Here is an 18,471-nt window from a genome sequence, read left to right on the forward strand (position 1 = left end):
GGAAGCTGTATCTTAGATGTGGAAATGCTGCCAAATCAATGACGCCGTCGATCAATGTCTAGAGGCCTCATTCGTGTGATACACATCATTTATATCCATATTGATGCATCATATTTATTCTTTCTTATAATTGTGATAATTTGTTTCATATGCAAAGCTGGAGGATGGTGCAAATTTAGGAGTGGATGCTGCTGTTGCCATTCTGACTGGAAAGGCTGTCAATCTTCGTCGGAAGGAAAGGCGTGCAAGAATAGATCAAATAAGGGCCAACCTTGGCCTTTCAGAGTCACAGAGAACACCAATAGTGAGTTTTTTTTTTAAAACTGTGTTAATGTTCCTTTTTCCCGTGTCAGTTTTACTTCTTTTTCTCTTAAATGTTGTAATTTTCACTCCAAATTGTTGTATATTTTTACATTCTAATGGATGAATATGTGCTTAACATCATAGCATATGGCCTATGGTGGAATCTTTATTTGAATCTTCTGTAAATAAACTAAATCATGCTACAAAACCAATTATTTGCAAATTCCTTCTAATTTTTGTAAACTAGCAACAATTAAGTTATATTAATTGCATTAATGCTACTTGAAAATTAATCGTGGTTGGACCAGAGTTACTGGAAGCTTCATAGATAGGTGGGAAGCGCGCTTCCTCGAAATTCGCTTCAGTAGCGTGAAACTCCTCACTTTTGAAACTTGATAGGAATCTCATTCTTCCACACTTCTCTTATGCTTCCCATATGTTTCTTCCATGATTTCTATATGCTTCCCTTACGCTTCTTTTTATGTTTTCCATGTGCTTCCTTTCATGCTTCCCACTCACTTCTCATGTACTTTCTTTAAATTGGCAACCATCATTTTTAGATTTTGAGAAGAACTTAATTATTACACTATGAAATCACAAAATTTAAGAACAATCATTTTTATTTTTATTTTTATTTATTTCTCCTTTCATTTGTATTTTGCTTGCCATTTGATCCCATATCACTTTCTCTTTTATTTCTATTTTGCTTTTAAATTGATTTATCACTTCCCGCTTCTTATAAATTTTAAAATATCTTGCTTCTCACTCTGCTTCTCATTCGTTTCCCACTTCCGATTCTTAGTCTGGTAACCTTGGATTAGACTCAATTGTAATAATTTTTTTCTTAACCTCATGAAAATCTACCATTATTTTTCTGATTGGATGAAGTAGAACCTTGTAGATCATCCATAGTTTGGAACAAAGTTCCTTATGTTGTGCATGTTTGATGAAATGCATGTATACTAAAAAATATTGGGCTTGGTGAATGTTATATATATATATATATATATAAAATCTTTTTCTGTTTCATCCAAAATACCCGATAGGGGTATTTTGGTCTTTTCACATGTAATATAAGTTGTTATTTATAAACAACTTATTTCTTAAGTTTTCTACTTTTTTATTTTTTTGTTTTCTTTTTTTCATTTTTTTGGGACCCTTGGGGACCCCACAATAATAGACGTTGGGGGTCACCAACGGTTATAAATATGACCCCAACGTCTATTTGTGGAGAGCCCCAATGTCAGAAATATCCTGCAGATGTTAGAGATATCAGCCTGCAGATGTTAGAGAAATATCAGAAATAAAGAACGAGAAGAGAGAGAGAGGAATAGTCGGCGCAATAGGGTTTTCCCTTTTTACTTGATATTTATAAGTGGTACAATACACTTTACACAGGTAATAAGATCTAATTACAAACATGCCACCGCTGGATCTCGAGGTGGATCGTGGGTCGGGTCGGATCCACGATACAAACTAACAGCCTCCCTCAAGTTGAGTATGGTCTTTGATCATGTTCAACTTGTCTTTGAGTGCCCAAAACTGATGAGTGGATAATCTGTTGGTAAACATGTCAGCAACTTGCATATCTGACCTAACATATGCGGGTTCAATTTCTTTTTCTTCCACCTTTTGTCTAACAAAGTGTTGATCGATTTCGATATACTTCGTGCGACAATGAAGAATGGGATTGAAGGCAATATTAATAGCACTCTGATTATCACAAAGAAGCATAGAGGACGAGATTGGTTCTTGTAATTCTTGCAGTAGGTGTCTCACCCACGTAACATCAGCTGTTCCTGCTGCCATTGCCCGATACTCGGCTTCAGTACTAGATCGCGCCACTGCCTTTTGCTTCTTGCTACTCCATGTTACAACATTATTGCCGATAAGGATGCAATACCCTGAAACTGATCTGCGCTCATCAGGATCACCAGCCCAGTCCGCATCTGTGTAGGTGAATAGTCGATGTCCTGACGTATAATCTGTGTCTTTGTTATACATCAAACCATCTCCAATCGTACCCTTTAAATACCGAAGGATTCTTTTTACCGCTTCCATATGTGCATCTGTAGGAGCATGCATAAACTGAGAAGCCTGATTGACAGAGTATGCTATGTCAGGCCTAGTGAATGTTAAGTATTGTAACATCCCTACAACTCGACGATACAAAGTAGGATCATGATAAGTGGTGCCTTCTTTAGCACTTAACTTATGATTTAGAAGACAAGGTGTGCTAATTGGTTTACAATTCTCCATCCCCGTAGCGAGGAGAATATCAATAGTGTACTTATGTTGGCTTAATAGTCTCATGTCGACTATCAACTTCCACACCCAAAAAATATCGCAAGGAACCCAAGTCTTTCATCTTGAATTTAGCCATCAACATAGACTTAACCCAAGATATGTGATCCTCATCACTCCCGGTAATAATGATATCATCAACATATATAAGCACCCAAACAATAGCTGAACCACTTTTGAAGATGAACAATGAATGGTCTAGAACACTTTTATTAAAACCATGACGCTGGATCTTTGTGGAAAAACTCTCAAACCAAGATCGAGAAGCTTGTTTTAATCCGTAAAGAGAGCGTCGAAGTTTACATACCCAATTTGATGAATCATGCATGCTATATCCAGGTGGCTGCTCCATGTAAACTTCTTCCTTTAGTTCACCATGCAGAAAAGCATTTTTAACATCAAGTTGACTGAGTGACCATCCATGTTGTAATGCCAACGCAATGACAATCCTGACTGTGCCCAGTTTTACTACTGGGCTGAATGTTTCATCGTAATCCTGCCCATATTGCTGTGTGAAGCCTCGTGCAACCAGGCGAGCCTTATAGCGCTCAACACTGCCATCCGATTTGTACTTGATCTTGTACACCCATTTGGATCCTACAACATTCTTGTTGTATGGCCTTGGCACAATTTCCCATGTGTTGCATTCATGCAATGCCTCCATTTCCTCATTCATCGCCTCTACCCAGGCACGAGAATTTACAGCATCATGAAAGGAGGAAGGTTCTGTTTCTTTGGACACTCTGGTTAGAAATGTTTGAAAATCCAAAGAGAAATTGTTATAACTTACCCAGCGATCTATAGGATGTCTAACCCGAGTGTAATGTCGTAGGGGAGTCTCAGCATTGACTGGGTGAGTTCTACGAGAATAAACAAGACCAGAAAAACGTGAGGATGTTGTTGTAGGAGGAATGTCTTCCATATGTGGTTCCACATCAAAAGTATAGGGTTCATTGTCTGTCAATAAAGATGAATCCTCATGAGGCAACGAGTCATATAAAAGTGAGTCACTGAGCCAAGGATCATAACTGTCCTGTGTATCTGTGGAAGATGAACCCAGAGTGTCAAAATTTTCATCATGAAAAACAACATTTCTGGATATCCGAATTTTGCCTGTATGAGGATCATAACACCTGTATCCCTTATAGTCATCTGCATACCCAAGGAACTTGCACTGTATAGCTTTGTCTTGAAACTTATTTCTCAATGAATGATCAATATGAACATAACATACGCAACCAAAAGGATGTAGTTCTTCATATGATGGATGACAATTATAAAGAACAAAATACGGAGAATTATCTTTAAGGATGGTCATGGGCAACCTGTTGATAACGTAAACAGCTGTGTGGAAAGCCTCGGTCCAAAGGGAAAAAGGGATGCCCACAGTATGCATCATGCTCAAGGCTGTTTCAACAATATGCCTGTGCTTTCTCTCAGCAACTCCATTTTGTTGAGGGGTATGAGGGCAAGAAATGTTACGTGTAATGCCATGCTCCTTCAAATATTCACTAAAATCATGGGATATGTATTCTCCCCCCCCATCACACTGGAAATATACAACATTGGTATTGAATTGGTTTTGGACTAGTGCATGAAACTGTTTGAACAACTTGAAAACTTCATGTTTGTTTTTCATGAAGTAAATCCAACTAAAACGAGTGTAAGAATCAAGAAAGAGTACATAGTATCGAGATCCAGAAAGAGAAGCAGTGGGTGCAGGACCCCAAACATCTGAGCATATAATTTCAAAAGGCTTTGATGCTCTTTTATTGATACTATGAAAAGGAAGTACATGACTTTTGCATGAATGACAACTTGGACATTTTGACTCTAAACTGACTGTGGGTATTAGACCTTTAGCAGACAACTTGTCAAGAAAGACTTGACTACAATGACCCAAACGAAGATGCCATAAGTTTGGCTTATTAAGTTTCAAGACTCTAGATGAAGAACTATGATCTGTGGATCGACTCAAAAATGTTGGAAAAGAAGGAGCTGAAGAAGCCACGGTTACGGAAGACGACGTCTTCAAAGGCACATGAGATTCTTCAAAGACGTACATGTTCCCGCGCCGTTCACCTTTAGCGAGCGTCTTCTTGGTGTGAAGATCCTTAAGATAAACAGAAGAAGGAGTAAATTCAATGGAAGAATTTGTTTCATCAACTAATTTAGACACAGATAGAATATTCTTTTGAATAGCAGGTGTGAGTAAGACATTTGACAAGGGTAATTGAGATTCAGGCAAAGAAATGGAGACATTTCCAGTGTAAGAGATGGGGTGGTGAGATCCATCTCCTATGACTATAGTGCCATTTCCAGTGTAAGGAGTCAAGTGGGTAAATTTACCTGCATCAGAAGTAACGTGTGCTGCTGCCCCTGAATCAATATACCATATACCTTCCTCATTTTGGCGTAAGTTCATCTGATTGAAAGTAGTCATAAGGATATTCTGTATGTCCTGTGGAAGAACCTGTCCCTGAGGAGTATGGGCAAACTGATGAGTGACCTTCTGCCCTGGCCTACTATCTGGCCTCCCTGATTTGTTCCGGTTCTGAGGATTATACCAGCAGTTTGCTTTAACATGTCCCCGTTTGTTACATAGAAAACAAGTAGGAACACGTCCTCCTCGTGGTACACTGCTTGAACCAATACCTCCTCCTCCTGGTGTAGGCAGTAATCCTCCTCTGTTCATAGATGTTCCATTGGGGCGAGGGGGAGTAAATGAAACTCCTGTTTGAATAGGCGTATGTGTCATCATCACAGGATGAGCATCCTCTGACGCGTGTTCCTGATTTAAACTGACCTCATATTGCAAAAGCTTAGATTGAAGATCATCAAAACATGGAAGGACTGAGACAACCTGGAGTGTTGTGCAGAACATGCGATATTCAGGTCCAAGACTACCTAATACTTGTTGTACCATATCCTTATCTGATACAGGACTTCCAATGGCAGCTAATTGATCTGTAATCACTCTGACATCCCCCATAAACTCTGTAATGGATTTGTTTTCTTTTCGCATGGATTGGAACTTCCACTTGAGTTGCAAAACCCGAGATTCGGAAACCTGAGAAAAAGAATGAGCTAGTCCATTCCACAACTCGGCAGCGGATTGGTCATCAGAGATAGTTTGTAAAACACGATCAGAAAGTGTGGAGGTTATGTAAGCGACTAATGTCTGATCCCGTTGTACCCATATGTCATAAGCTGGATTGGTGCTTCGAAGTTGACTCACCTTCCCGTCTTCACCTGTTATTTCCTGCATGATATGTGTAGGTGGGGCGGGCGATCGTCCATCTAGATGCCCATAAAGACCATGACTGCGAATAAAAGGCACAATTTGGCGTTTCCAAAGCAAATAGTTATCATGTGATAACTTGTGGGTCATGAGATAAGTAAGAAAACTAGGGTTCAATTTGGAATCCATAGATTTTATGAAGAATGAGAGAACAAACTGTATTTAACAATGTATTAATAGAAGTAGAACAACAATACTGTGTGTGCTGAAAATGATATCAGCAACACATTGCACAGAAATATAATGACGTGTAATCCAGAAATTAATCTTCACACACACACGTTAAAAAAAAAATTTTTAATGCTGCATAACGTGTGAACCAGGCCAGGAATAGCAATGCTGTGTACACAGAGAAACAACAATGCTGTGTGCACAGAAAAACAACAATGCTTTGTAACGTGTGAGCCAGAAAAAGGATTTGAAAAGAGAAGAAATCGAAATAGAAATAAGGATGCGCAAATTGAAGAAAGAGAAGAAATAACGTGTGAAATCAGATTAGGGAAAAAAGGAGAAACTGAAGAAATCTGATTAGGGAAAAAGGAGAAAAGAAATAACGTGTGAAATCAGACTAGGGAAAAAGGAGAAACTGAAGAAATAGGGATACATGATTTTGAGAAACAGAGAAAAGAACTTAAGAAATAGGGATACATGATTTTGAGAAATAGAGAAAAGATCAGAAAAGGGATAGAGAAAGCCTATGTCCTTTCACGCACTGGTCCTTATAGGCCTTCCAGATGATCGATTTCCGTGCCTGTGCTCTGATACCATGTCAGAAATATCCTGCAGATGTTAGAGATATCAGCCTGTAGATGTTAGAGAAATATCAGAAATAAAGAACGAGAAGAGAGAGAGAGGAATAGTCGGCGCAATAGGGTTTTCCCTTTTTACTTGATATTTATAAGTGGTACAATACACTTTACACAGGTAATAAGATCTAATTACAAACATGCCACCGCTGGATCTCGAGGTGGATCGTGGGTCGGGTCGGATCCATGATCCAAACTAACACCCAAGGCCCCCTTCTCATTGTGTATAAATAGGGGGTGTTCCCCCCTTTCCTATGTATCTTTTCTCTCATTCTCTCTCAATAATATTCATTTTATGTATGCCTTTTGGCATTCCCCCTTTGTGGGTTTACGTGTGTGCACATTAATTGCTTGTGAAATCTTTTGGTTCTTGTTCATTATTATGATCTACAAGTGTTCTCCACTTATTGTATTTTCGCTCATTTCATTACATGGTATGAAAGCCATTTGGGTTTCTTTGATCTTGGAAGGTTTTTTATTTTTTCTTGTGAAGAGTGTGTTCTAGGTTCTTTCTCTCTACCTTCTACTTTAATATGGAGCACGAGTCAAGGGTGGAGATCTTCAAACTCAATAGTTCAAATTACTTAATGTGAGCTTCTGCAATGGAGAATCAACTTCGCGGGAAGAAGCTTTGGGGCTTCGTGATGGTGACTTCTCTTGAACTAACATTGAAGCTCACAAAAATCCTAGGTATTGAAAAAGCTCTTGATGGGGAAGATCGTCTTAAAGCTATACATGATCATAAATTAAAGGTATAAGATTGAAAAAGTAACCAATTGGCTTGGTTCATGAACAATGTTGACATTAAAATTTGTGCCAACATTGCTAAGTTTAGAAGTGCCAATAAAGCTTGGTTCTTCCTTAAGGGTATGTATACCCAAAAGGATCTAGCTAGACAATTTTTTTGTCAAAAAAAAAATTAGATCCACTAAACAAGGGGACACGGGTGTCCGCGATTATTTTAGTGTCTTATCTCCTCTTTGGGACAAACTTGCCCTTCTTGAGCCTAAATGGGTGGCTCTAGAAGACATTGAAATGAGAAGAAAACAAATTGAAAAAGAACACTTTTTTCAATTTCTTCATGGTCTTAGACCGGAATTCGAACAAGGGCATCTCTTCTTCATAGGAGCAAGGCATTGCCTATCGAAGATACCCTTGCTGAAGTATGTCAAGAGGAAGCTCGTCTTGGCATGACTCATAAAAGTGATGATGTTTTGGCCGTTACTAGGCCAAGATCAAATGTAAAAACCTATAGACCTCTTCACTTTGCCAAAAATAATGGGAATGAATCCAATTATAATAGTGGATATAAAAAGGGAGTTACTTGTCACTATTGCAATGAACCGGGATATATTACCTGTTTGCCCAAAGCTTAAAGGTAAAGTGACTTCCGTTGGTGAAAAAGTACCAAAGAAAGAAGAAGTAAACAAAAACGGAGGAGATATTAAAGAAACTCTTAACCAAATTTCGGAGGCACTCCAACATTTTCCCAAGACTTCCTCTACTTTGGGTGCCGCCATTGCTTCATCATCATCTCCTCCAGGTATGTGGATTCTTGACTCCGGTGCTTCTTTTTATATGACACCACATGAGAATGTTCTTTCTAAAGTATATTCCAACCCCTCCTCATCTTATATTGCAACGACCGATGGGACTTCTTTAAAAATCGAAAGCATTGGAACACTTGATTCAAAATATTCCCAAGATTTTCTTGTTCCTAAATAAGGGTGGTTCCAAAAATAAATTTAAATATTTTTTCTATCTCTCAAATTTCTGATCATGGTTGCAAAGTCTCTTTGTCATCCAAAAATTACACCGTGCAGGATATCCGGCCAGGGAAGCTGATTGGGCAAGGCCATAGGAGAGGCGATGTATACTTTATGGATTTTTTGACTCTTTCACCAAGTCTTTTTGTAATTTTGCAAATATAAAAAACATTGATATTTGGCATAAGAGACTTGGTTACCTTAGCTTTTCAAAGATATCTTTTTTCTCCCTTTTAGGAAATACATGTAATGAGAAAGACATTACTTGTAAAGATTGTATTTTTGGAAAAATGAAAGCAATTTCATTTTCTTAAAGAAACTTTGTCTTCTAGGTCGTTTGAACTAGTCCATTTCGATGTATGGGGTCCATCTCCTATCATATCTAAAGAAGGTTTCTCGTATTATGTGATTTTTGTTGATGACTTCACTAGATTCACATAGGTCTATTTTCTAAACCGCAAATCGGATGTATTCTTTTTCTTTAAAGAATTTCATACAATGGTTAAGAATCAATTCTTAAGTAATCTCTCTATTCTAAGATCGGATTCGGGACGAGAATATATGTCAAATGATTTTCAAAATTATTTAAGACTAAATGGAATTTGTCACCAAAGGTCTTGTCCTAAAACTCCACAACAAAAATGGCCTTGCGGAAACAAAACATAGACACATAATAGAAACTATTAGGACTCTTTTAATCTCCAAAAATATTCCAAAGATCTTTTGGGCCGAAGCCGTTCTAACCTCAACTTGATTAATAGAACTCCTTCAACATCATTGAACAATGTTTCTCCTTTTGAAAAAAATTATAAAATGATCCCAGATTTTAAAAGATTGAGAATCTTCGGTTGTAAGTGTTGTCCTTACCCATAAAAATGATAAGCTTTCTCCAAAAGTTATTGAGTGTGTCTTCTTAGGATATGGAGAAAATAAAAAAGGATACCGATGTTTTGATCCCATAGATGGCAAGCTTTATATTTCAAAGGATGTTACTTTTCTTGAAAATGAAGATGGTTTTGAAAATAAAGAATCAAAAGAAAATATTGATTGCTCCTTTTTATTTGATTTATTACCCTAAAATGATGAATCTAAACCTAGTGAGATTCTTGATTCCCTTAACAATGATGTTAATCATAATGAACAATTTGTTAATAATAATAATGGTCAACATGAAGAATTAAATGAACATATATCAAGTAATATACAAGTTTATGCTAGAAGGGAAGAAGGTACTCATCCCTGTGCTCTCGACAAATACTCTCAAAACTCATCTTTAGATGACTCTTCACATAGAAGATTAAATCGTGTTTCTAAAGCACCAAATAGATTTGTATCTTATGACCTTTTCTCCGAATTTTAGAGCATGCTTAATAGCCCTTCATTCCTTTTATGAACCATCTCATTATAATGACGCCAAACAATCTCCCTATTGGAATGAAGCCATGGAATTTGAACTTAATACACTTAAGAAAGCTCAAACATGGGAAGTAGTCTATCTTTCCCAAGGAAAGAAACCTATAGGATGTAGATGGGTTTTTAAATTAAAAACTAAAAGTGATGGGTCATTAGACAGATAAAAGGCTAGATTAGTGGTCAAAGGATATGCTCAAGAGTATGGGGTAGACTATGATGAGACATTTGCCTCGGTTGCTTGAATGACAAGTATTCGAGTTCTCATTGCCATTGCATCTATTAAAAAGTGACCTATTTATCAATTAAACGTTAAAATGCATTTTTAAATGAAGATCTTGGTGAAGAGGTTTATATGGATTCTCCTCCTGACATGAATTTAAATGGCAAAGTTTTAAAATTAAAAAAGGCATTGTATGGTCTTAAACAAGCTCCTAAAGCTTGATATGATAAATTCAGTAATGTTCTAATTAATTTGGGTTTTGTTTCTTGCTATACTGGCACTGCTCTTTTTGTCAAGAAAACAGGTGACTCTATTGTGATCCTTCTCTTATATGTTGATGATATGATCGTTACGGGAAATGACAAAGAAAGAGTGAATGAAACTAAAACCATTTTAAACAAAACTTTTGTCATGTCTGACCTGGGTTTCTTGAGATATTTTTTAGGTATTGAAGTGGCCTATTCACATAGATATATACTCGCTCAAATAAAATTAGTTGTTGATATTTGTACTAAGTCTGAGATTTCTGCTGAAAAAAAAGTGGATTCCAGAAGTTATAAATGCAAAATTAAGACTGGAAGATGGTGTTTCTCTCAATGATCATACTCCCTATAGGCAATTAATCAGATCTCTTACTTATCTTTTCATCACCCGACTAGATATTTCTCATGCGGTTCATGCGGCAAGCCAGTTTCAGCATGCACCTACGACAGTTCACATGGCAACCGTGATGAGAATTGTACGATATATCGAGAACACTATTTCAAAAGGGCCTTTGTTATCTTCTTCCTCTTCTCTTGACTTAACTGCTTATACTGATGTTGATTGGAACAAAGTTTGGAACAATTTTTCTGACTGGATGGAGTAGATGTAATGAAACTAGCGGAAGCACCAACAATGCAAAACACTCTTTAGACAAGGAGCCAAGAACACAAGCACTTAAAGTGCATACGTAACCCACTAAAGGGTAAAGTGCCTAAACGACAAAAGCAAATATTATTGAAGAAGAAGAGAAGTGGGTTGAAAAACCCATAACATTAAAAGAGGGAAAGCCCTCTATTTATAGAGGATCAAATGCAAGAGAGAAGGACCACAAGGGGGCTCCCTTCTAGTCGTTGGGGCCCCAACGACTAGATGGGTGGGGCCCCTTGTGGTCCTACATTAATGAAAAATAAAAAGAAAAAAAGAAAAAAGGAAAAGATAAAAGAAAGAAAAATGAAAATCCTAAAAAGTAAAAAGTACATGAATTTTACCAAAATACCCCTATCGGGTTTTTGGGTGTACAGAAAAAAGAAAAAAGAAAATACGTATATATATACATATACTTATATATATATACATATGTATATATATAAGTATATGTATAGATATATATTTATATGTACATATTTTAACAGTAGAACCTTGTAGATCATCCATAGTTTGGAACAAAGTTCCTTATGTTGTGCATGTTTGATGAAATGCATGTATACTAAAAAATATTGGGTTTGGTGAATCCCTTCCCTTACGGCTTCCCCTTAAAGATTCTACTGCAGGAATTTTTTTTCAAAATGCAAAATCCTGTAACAAATGTAAGGTATCACCTAATTTTGTGTGATAAATGTCTGGTTTTTGATAGATTTGTAATATAATATAAGACCATCTTATAGGGACTTAATTTTTTAGATCAAATTTTATATGAGAAATACATATCTCGCAGTTTCTGTTTCTTGTTGAACTTGTCTGAAATCAAATTTTTGGATCTTGCGAAACATGTCAACAAGCACTGAGTGTACTCTGTTCTTTCATTCTTCCTTCTTCCATGTTTCTTTTCAATAATATTCTTCAAATAACTGTAAGAGTGTTTTTATCTGTTGCAGTAATCTGATTCTGAGTCTAGGTGTTTGTCAGTCTCTTTTTAACAAAATACCTTTTATTTCCTGTATACATGGTTTTGAAAGGCATGATATAAAATGGGTGTATCAAATGTTTAGGTAATTTAGTAGTTTTGCGTTCATTTTGTGTGAATTTGCTTTCTATTCTTCGGTTTATATCTGATTTTGTAATATGTTGTCTTTTCTCTTTTTTCTCCCATCATCTTTGTAAAATTCTGTAGTGACTCATCTATTATCATGTCCTTTTGTTATGAAGCCGGGAGAATCTCTCAGGGATTTTTACAGGAGAACAAGCTTGTACTGGCAAATGGCTGCACATGAACACACCCAACATACCGGAAAGGTTAGTCTTCACTCCATAACATAATCACACATTTTCCTCTAACCTGGAGTAACATATTCTACGTTCCTCTAGTAATTTAATAAGCATGATATCACTTTTGATAGGAACTACTTTTCTACACCATATAAGGCCAGTGAATTTTGTTTGCGATCACTTAGTCATGGCATGCTGATGTTTGCAGACACTACTACAAGTATCAGAAGATGGTTTTTAATGGCCATGGAATGAATTAGATGCTTTTTATGTCTTCACTCATTTTGTGAAATAGTTGGTGTTCTCCATTGTATGCATTGAGTTGAGTCTTTATAGTGCAAAAGATAAGGCGATCTCCATCCATATGCATATCGAGGTATATCAAAGACAAGCTTCAGTATCTTTTGATTCACTTTGTTCATGTGTACATGAAGTTTCCTGACAAAGTAAACCCCTTTTATTATGATTGTCCACTTGAAGATTTTTATATCAACTTCATGTAATCTAGTTTTTTGCTTCTGTCACATAGCCTACCATAATTAAGTGCGTGCTAACCTATATCAACTTCATCTAATCTAATTTTTTGCTTGTCACATAGTCTACCATAATTAACTGCATGCTAAACTAGTTCCCACAAAGTGTGTTGATCAATTACGTACATATGTACATACCTATAGTTTGTGTATGTGTAGGCTTAATCACAAATATAATTAAGTGAATGCTATGCCAGAAAAATGGGTTTCCAGCATGCATGCATGTAGGCTGTCACAGAACATAATTAATTAAATGCTTATATGCCAGAAAAATGGGTTTCCATATCATAGGTACACCCATAATCATGTGTATTGTACAATATACATCCTATTGTACAATATACAAGGTGCATCCTACATTTCAAATGATACACCTACCGTCGTTTCATGTGTTTATCATATGGGATTTGTAAAAATAGGTTGAGCTATACATTATGACTTCTATAAAGTAGTTCCCTGTGAAGTTTGTTTATCTTAATGTATCTACAGAAGGCAGTATCTTCATATGATATCAATCTAACAAAATTTCCTTAGTTCCTAATAATTTCAATTTTAGCATATGGCCTTATTTATTACAGGAAAATGTGTCAGTGCAAGCCTTATCATTTTGACAGGCATGTGTACTGACACAAATTATTAGATCCAGTGAAGAAACCCTTTAACATGGCCATGCGAAATCCATTTTTTCAGACAGGTATGGACAGATGATGCATGTTTGACTCACATGGCTGGGATTTGTACAGGACCAATAGCCCACAACAACAACAACAACAACAACTACGCCTTCATCCCAAAACAATTGGGGTCGGCGATATGAACCAAAAAGGAAAATCATTCTGGGTCTTCCACATGAATCCTTCTTCTCCAATCATTTCTATCCAATGCCATGTTCTCGATGAGGTTCAAAGCATTCATATCATTTCCTATCATCTCCATCCATGTCTTCCTAGGCCTACCCCAACCTCTTTTAACTAATATATTTTCCCATTTCTCCATCTTTCTAACTGGAGCATCATTAGGCCTTCGCCGAATATGTCCAAATCACCGTAAACGATTCTCTCATCTTATTTTCAATGGGTGCAACGCCTACCTTCTTACGTATCTCCTCGTTCCGAATCTTATCTTTTATTGTATTTCCACACATCCATCTAAGCATACACATCTCAGCTACACATTTTTTGAATATGATGTCTCTTGGCAGCCCAACATTCCGTACCATATAGTAAAGCGGGCTTAATAGTCGTCCTATAAAACTTTCCCTTCAACCGCAATGGCATTCTACGATCGCACAACACTCCAATTGCACTTTTCCATTTCATCCACCAACCTTTATCCTATGATTTACATCTGCATCAATTTCTCCATACTTTTGAATGATAGATCCCAAATATTTGAAACAATCATCCACCGGTATTTCTTGCTCACTAAGCTTCACTATACTCCCATCACTACTTCGTTACTTACTAAACTGACATTCCATATATTCTGTCTTACTCTTACTCAACTTAAAACCTTTTGCTTCCAATGTCTGTCTCCATAATTCTAACTTAGCATTAACCCCAGCTCTAGACTCATCAATCAAAACAATATCATCGGCAAACAACATACACCACGACACATTTTCTTGAATTGATCTCGTAAGCTCATCCATCACTATAGCAAATAGGAAAGGGCTTAAAGCAGATCCTTGATGTAACCCAACCGTTATAGGAAAATTGGCTGTCACCTCTCCACAAGTGTGGACATTGGTTACTACTCCTTCATACATATCTTTAATTATACTAATGTACTTGAGAGAAACACCTTTCTTCATCATTGTCCACCAGAGAACGTCCCTAGGTACTCTATCGTATGCCTTCTCCAAATCAATAAAAACCCTATGCAAATCTTTGTTCCTCTCTCTATTTCTCTCAATAAGTTGTCTAAGAAGATGTATAGCTTCCATAGCTGATCTTCCAGGCATAAAACCAAATTGATTCTCCGATATCATGACAACCTTCCTCAACCTAGACTCAATCACCCTCTCCCAAAGTTTCATAGTATGACTCATGAGTTTTATACGACGATAGTTTGTGCAATCTTGTATATCACCCTTATTCTTATATAGAGGCACCAAAGTACTCTTCCTCCACTCATTAGGCATCTTATTTGTCCGTCAAATCTTGTTAAAAAGATTTGTCAACCATTCTAAACCTTTTTCTCCCAAGCATTTTCAAGCCTCGATAGGTATACCATCTGGGCCAACTGCCCTTCTTGATTTCATTTTCTTCAAAGCCTCTGCAATTTCTTTCTTTTGAATCTTGCGCATGAAGTCACGATTCATCTCATGAAAAGGAATGGAGAGGTCTCCAAGATCCTGAGCATGACTTCCATTAAATAGCTTATCAAAATAATATTTTCATCTCTCCTTAATCTCCTCGTCTTTGACTAAAACCCTTTGCGTTTCATCTTTGATACATGTAACCATACCCAGATCCCTCGATTTCCTATCTCTCATCTTTGCAAGCCTATAAATATCCTTCTCGCCCTCTTTGGTATTCAACTTGTCATAAACCTCCTTATATACCTTATCCTTCGCGTTTTGAACTACTTTTTTAGCTTCCTTCTTTGCTATCATATACTTCTCTAAATTCTCATTATCATGACTCTTACTTAGATTTTTATAACACTCTCTTTTAACCTTAATAGCTAATTTGACATCCTCGTTCCACCATGATGTATCCTTACCTAGCGTTGCACCGCCTTTAGACTCACCCAATACCTCCTTAGCCACCTTTCTCATGCCACCCACTATCTTATTCCACATTGATTCTGAATCCTCCTCGAGACACCAATCAGCTTCCTTAACTACCTGCTCTACAAACATACCTTGTTTAGCTCCTTTCAGTGCCCTCCACTTAATTCTAGGATCTATCCTATGTCTATCCCTTTTGCGGCATTGTCTAATTCTAAGATCTAAAATTAAGACTCTATGTTGTGTATCTACACTTTCTCCCGGTATAACCTTACAATCGATGCTACAACCCCTATCTCTCTTTCTAAGTAGGAAAAAATCTATCTGACTCGTATTAACCTCACTTTTAAATGTTACTAGGTGAGACTCTCTCTTCCTAAACCAAATGTTACAAGACCAATAGCCCATTTATTACATATATCCTGATCATGTCGCATATGGATAATGTATATATCCCTGTTGTAGTCATTGATGGTGTGGTTCCTTTGCAACAAAGATTCTAATCTGATTTCTATATTACGTACACATCCTGACTCTTTGAAACATACTCACAAATATCACTGATAGATTGAAAAATATTGGCTTTATAAATCTTTTTTTGGAAAAAAATTTAGAAGACAAACTATGTAATATTTTCAAAAACAATTTTATAGCAATATTATCGCGATAATATCATGATATTTTCAGTTATATTTACTTTTTTACTTCTTTTTGCCATCTTAAATATATTTTTTCTTATTTTATATTTTCTACTTATTTCTTTTACTATATTTTATAAGTGTATTCTATTATCTAAACATATTATTTTGTTACTTATTTCTGCTATTCTTTTAAATTTTCTAAGTTCCGTGATTTTCCTGAGATTTATCAAATAAATGTTTATTATCACAAGATTTGCCTTGCTGAGATATAGCCGACTGATAATTGTGACTGTTGTGAACATTATGTGAAGATCCTGAATCATTCTTTGTTTACTGATTTCTTTTTTCATTTTTCATTTTTTATTAACTTGTGCCGGAACTGAGCAGGAGTTGCGCAAGGATGGATTTGATCTTGCAGAGGTTCGTTATAGAGAACTCCAACCAATACTTGTTGAGGCAAGTCCTACATACAAATATGCAACACTTCATACTTGGAAAATCTCACTGCAAAGCTTATCTTTGGTAGCAGTCACTGAAAATTAATTTTTGGTGTGATGCTATGTGATACAGTTAGCCAAACTGGAGGCTGAGCAGAAGGCAGAAGAAGAGGAGGATGCAGGAGCTTCATTGAGAAAGAAAGGCAAAGCAAAATCCAAGAGCCAAGCCTCACAAAAGTGACTACAACTAATTTTGCATATGACAATATGCTTACACCTGGAAGAGCAGGTTTTTAGTTATTTAATGTAAAATACGAGTGTTTATGCCTGCGCCTGTCCTGTCTTTCCCACTTATCTTTATGGAAGGCTATCTCTTGCTCTGTGCAATAAAACAGCATATTTTGAAGCGTTCTGTAGCAATGATATAATTTGATTCTGCTCGCAAATCCTGTTCGGTATGTTCATGGAAGGCCGCCTTTTTGTATGCAACAAACTACATTATTTCTGTTTTGTAGCCTTGGTATTATGTAATTTCGGTTTTTGTATGGATAATAATTGATTATTCAAGTGGTATGTATTTTCAATTAATTTTCACACACACACACAGGATGAACGTTTTCTGCCATGTCTTGACTGTAGGCTGGGCTAGTTCATCTACTCTGAGATAGGGATGTAAATGGGTAGGAGTCGGTTCAGACACGACTATTACCGAATCCAGCTAATTAGATGTGCACTAATCAGTGCCGGATTTGGATTCGGACTCTAAGATGAAAAATGGAAATTGAATGAATCCAATTGAGAATGAAATAACTGAATCTGACACAAGGTCTGATTAAATCGATTTGGTTCGGACCTGCTGTTAGAGTTTACCAGTAATATCTTTCCACCGGTTAACACAAGGTTTGGTAGCGGTCAGGTGGTTGGTTGCCAATATTTATTGACATTGACTGCCTGTTATGTCTTGTAGTCGAGTCTTGAAATTGTATGAGAATTTGTGAGAATCCGATTGGATCCTGGTAGGAAACTGAGTTTGAACTTGAATCCAATCAGATTTTGCCATGCAAAACCAAATCCAGCTCGATTTGTTGGGATTGGGTCTGGCCAGTCAGATATCCAATCAAAAGCCGAACAATTGCCATCCCCACTCAGAGACATGGTTTGACTAAACCAAGATTGAGCCCGCTAGGTTACAAGGTTGGGCTCAAGCCCACTGGAATTGAGCTTTGTGATGTCGTTTCGGACCTTAGCAATTGAGTTATCCTATGCAGTGTTGTTAGAGGCGAACACTTTAGTACCTGAAGCGTATGCCTCAGAGGCGAAGCGCAAGCTCAAGGAACTGAGGCGTTGTAGGGAGGCGTTTGCAGGCTTGAAGCGCACACTTCACATGGGTGAAGCGCATGCCTTGCATCGAGGCGCGCTTTGCTTTTAAGGCGTACGCATAATGTAAATCATCCTGATTCGTTAGAAGTTTCGGTTGGCAGTGCTCGGCTAGGCGACCATCGGTTGGAGGTATGCCCAAGCGGCCTGCTTCACCAACCGTTTGCGGATGGAGATCTCTGGGCTGTCGTCGTTGGCGGCTTCGTTGTGGGGGCACCGGTCTCTGGCCTTCGAGGATTGGGTCCCTGCCGGCGTCGGATGGAGGAGGTCCTTGAGGCTTGTGTAGGACAATAGGTGGATGGAGATGAGGCTCCAATCGACAAGTTCCGTGGGCAAGGCTTTGCGGCCATTGCCGACAGAGAAGCTCGAGCTCTGCGGCCGGATCAATATGTTGATGTCACCAAAATCCATTGCAAAGATGGTGTTTCGACGCTGGAGGGGTGCTA

At 37.4% G+C, this 18,471-nt stretch overlaps 1 protein-coding gene across 1 annotated transcript in view; it reads left to right on the top strand.

Moving 5' to 3' along the window:
• Positions 1-16,889, top strand: part of LOC149829786 (Galactose oxidase/kelch repeat superfamily protein) — a 95,717-nt gene extending 78,828 nt beyond the window's left edge. The window contains exons 17-20 of the mRNA XM_090015293.1: positions 158-304; positions 12,244-12,330; positions 16,599-16,667; positions 16,782-16,889. Coding sequence (XP_089871419.1) covers positions 158-304; positions 12,244-12,330; positions 16,599-16,667; positions 16,782-16,889 — 411 coding nt within the window. The remainder of the gene's footprint in view (positions 1-157; positions 305-12,243; positions 12,331-16,598; positions 16,668-16,781) is intronic.
• The last annotated feature ends 1,582 nt before the right edge of the window (positions 16,890-18,471 follow it).

Source organism: Nuphar pumila, chromosome 8, assembly GCF_984573655.1.
Source record: "Nuphar pumila chromosome 8, dmNupPumi1.hap1.1, whole genome shotgun sequence".
NCBI lineage: Eukaryota > Viridiplantae > Streptophyta > Magnoliopsida > Nymphaeales > Nymphaeaceae > Nuphar > Nuphar pumila.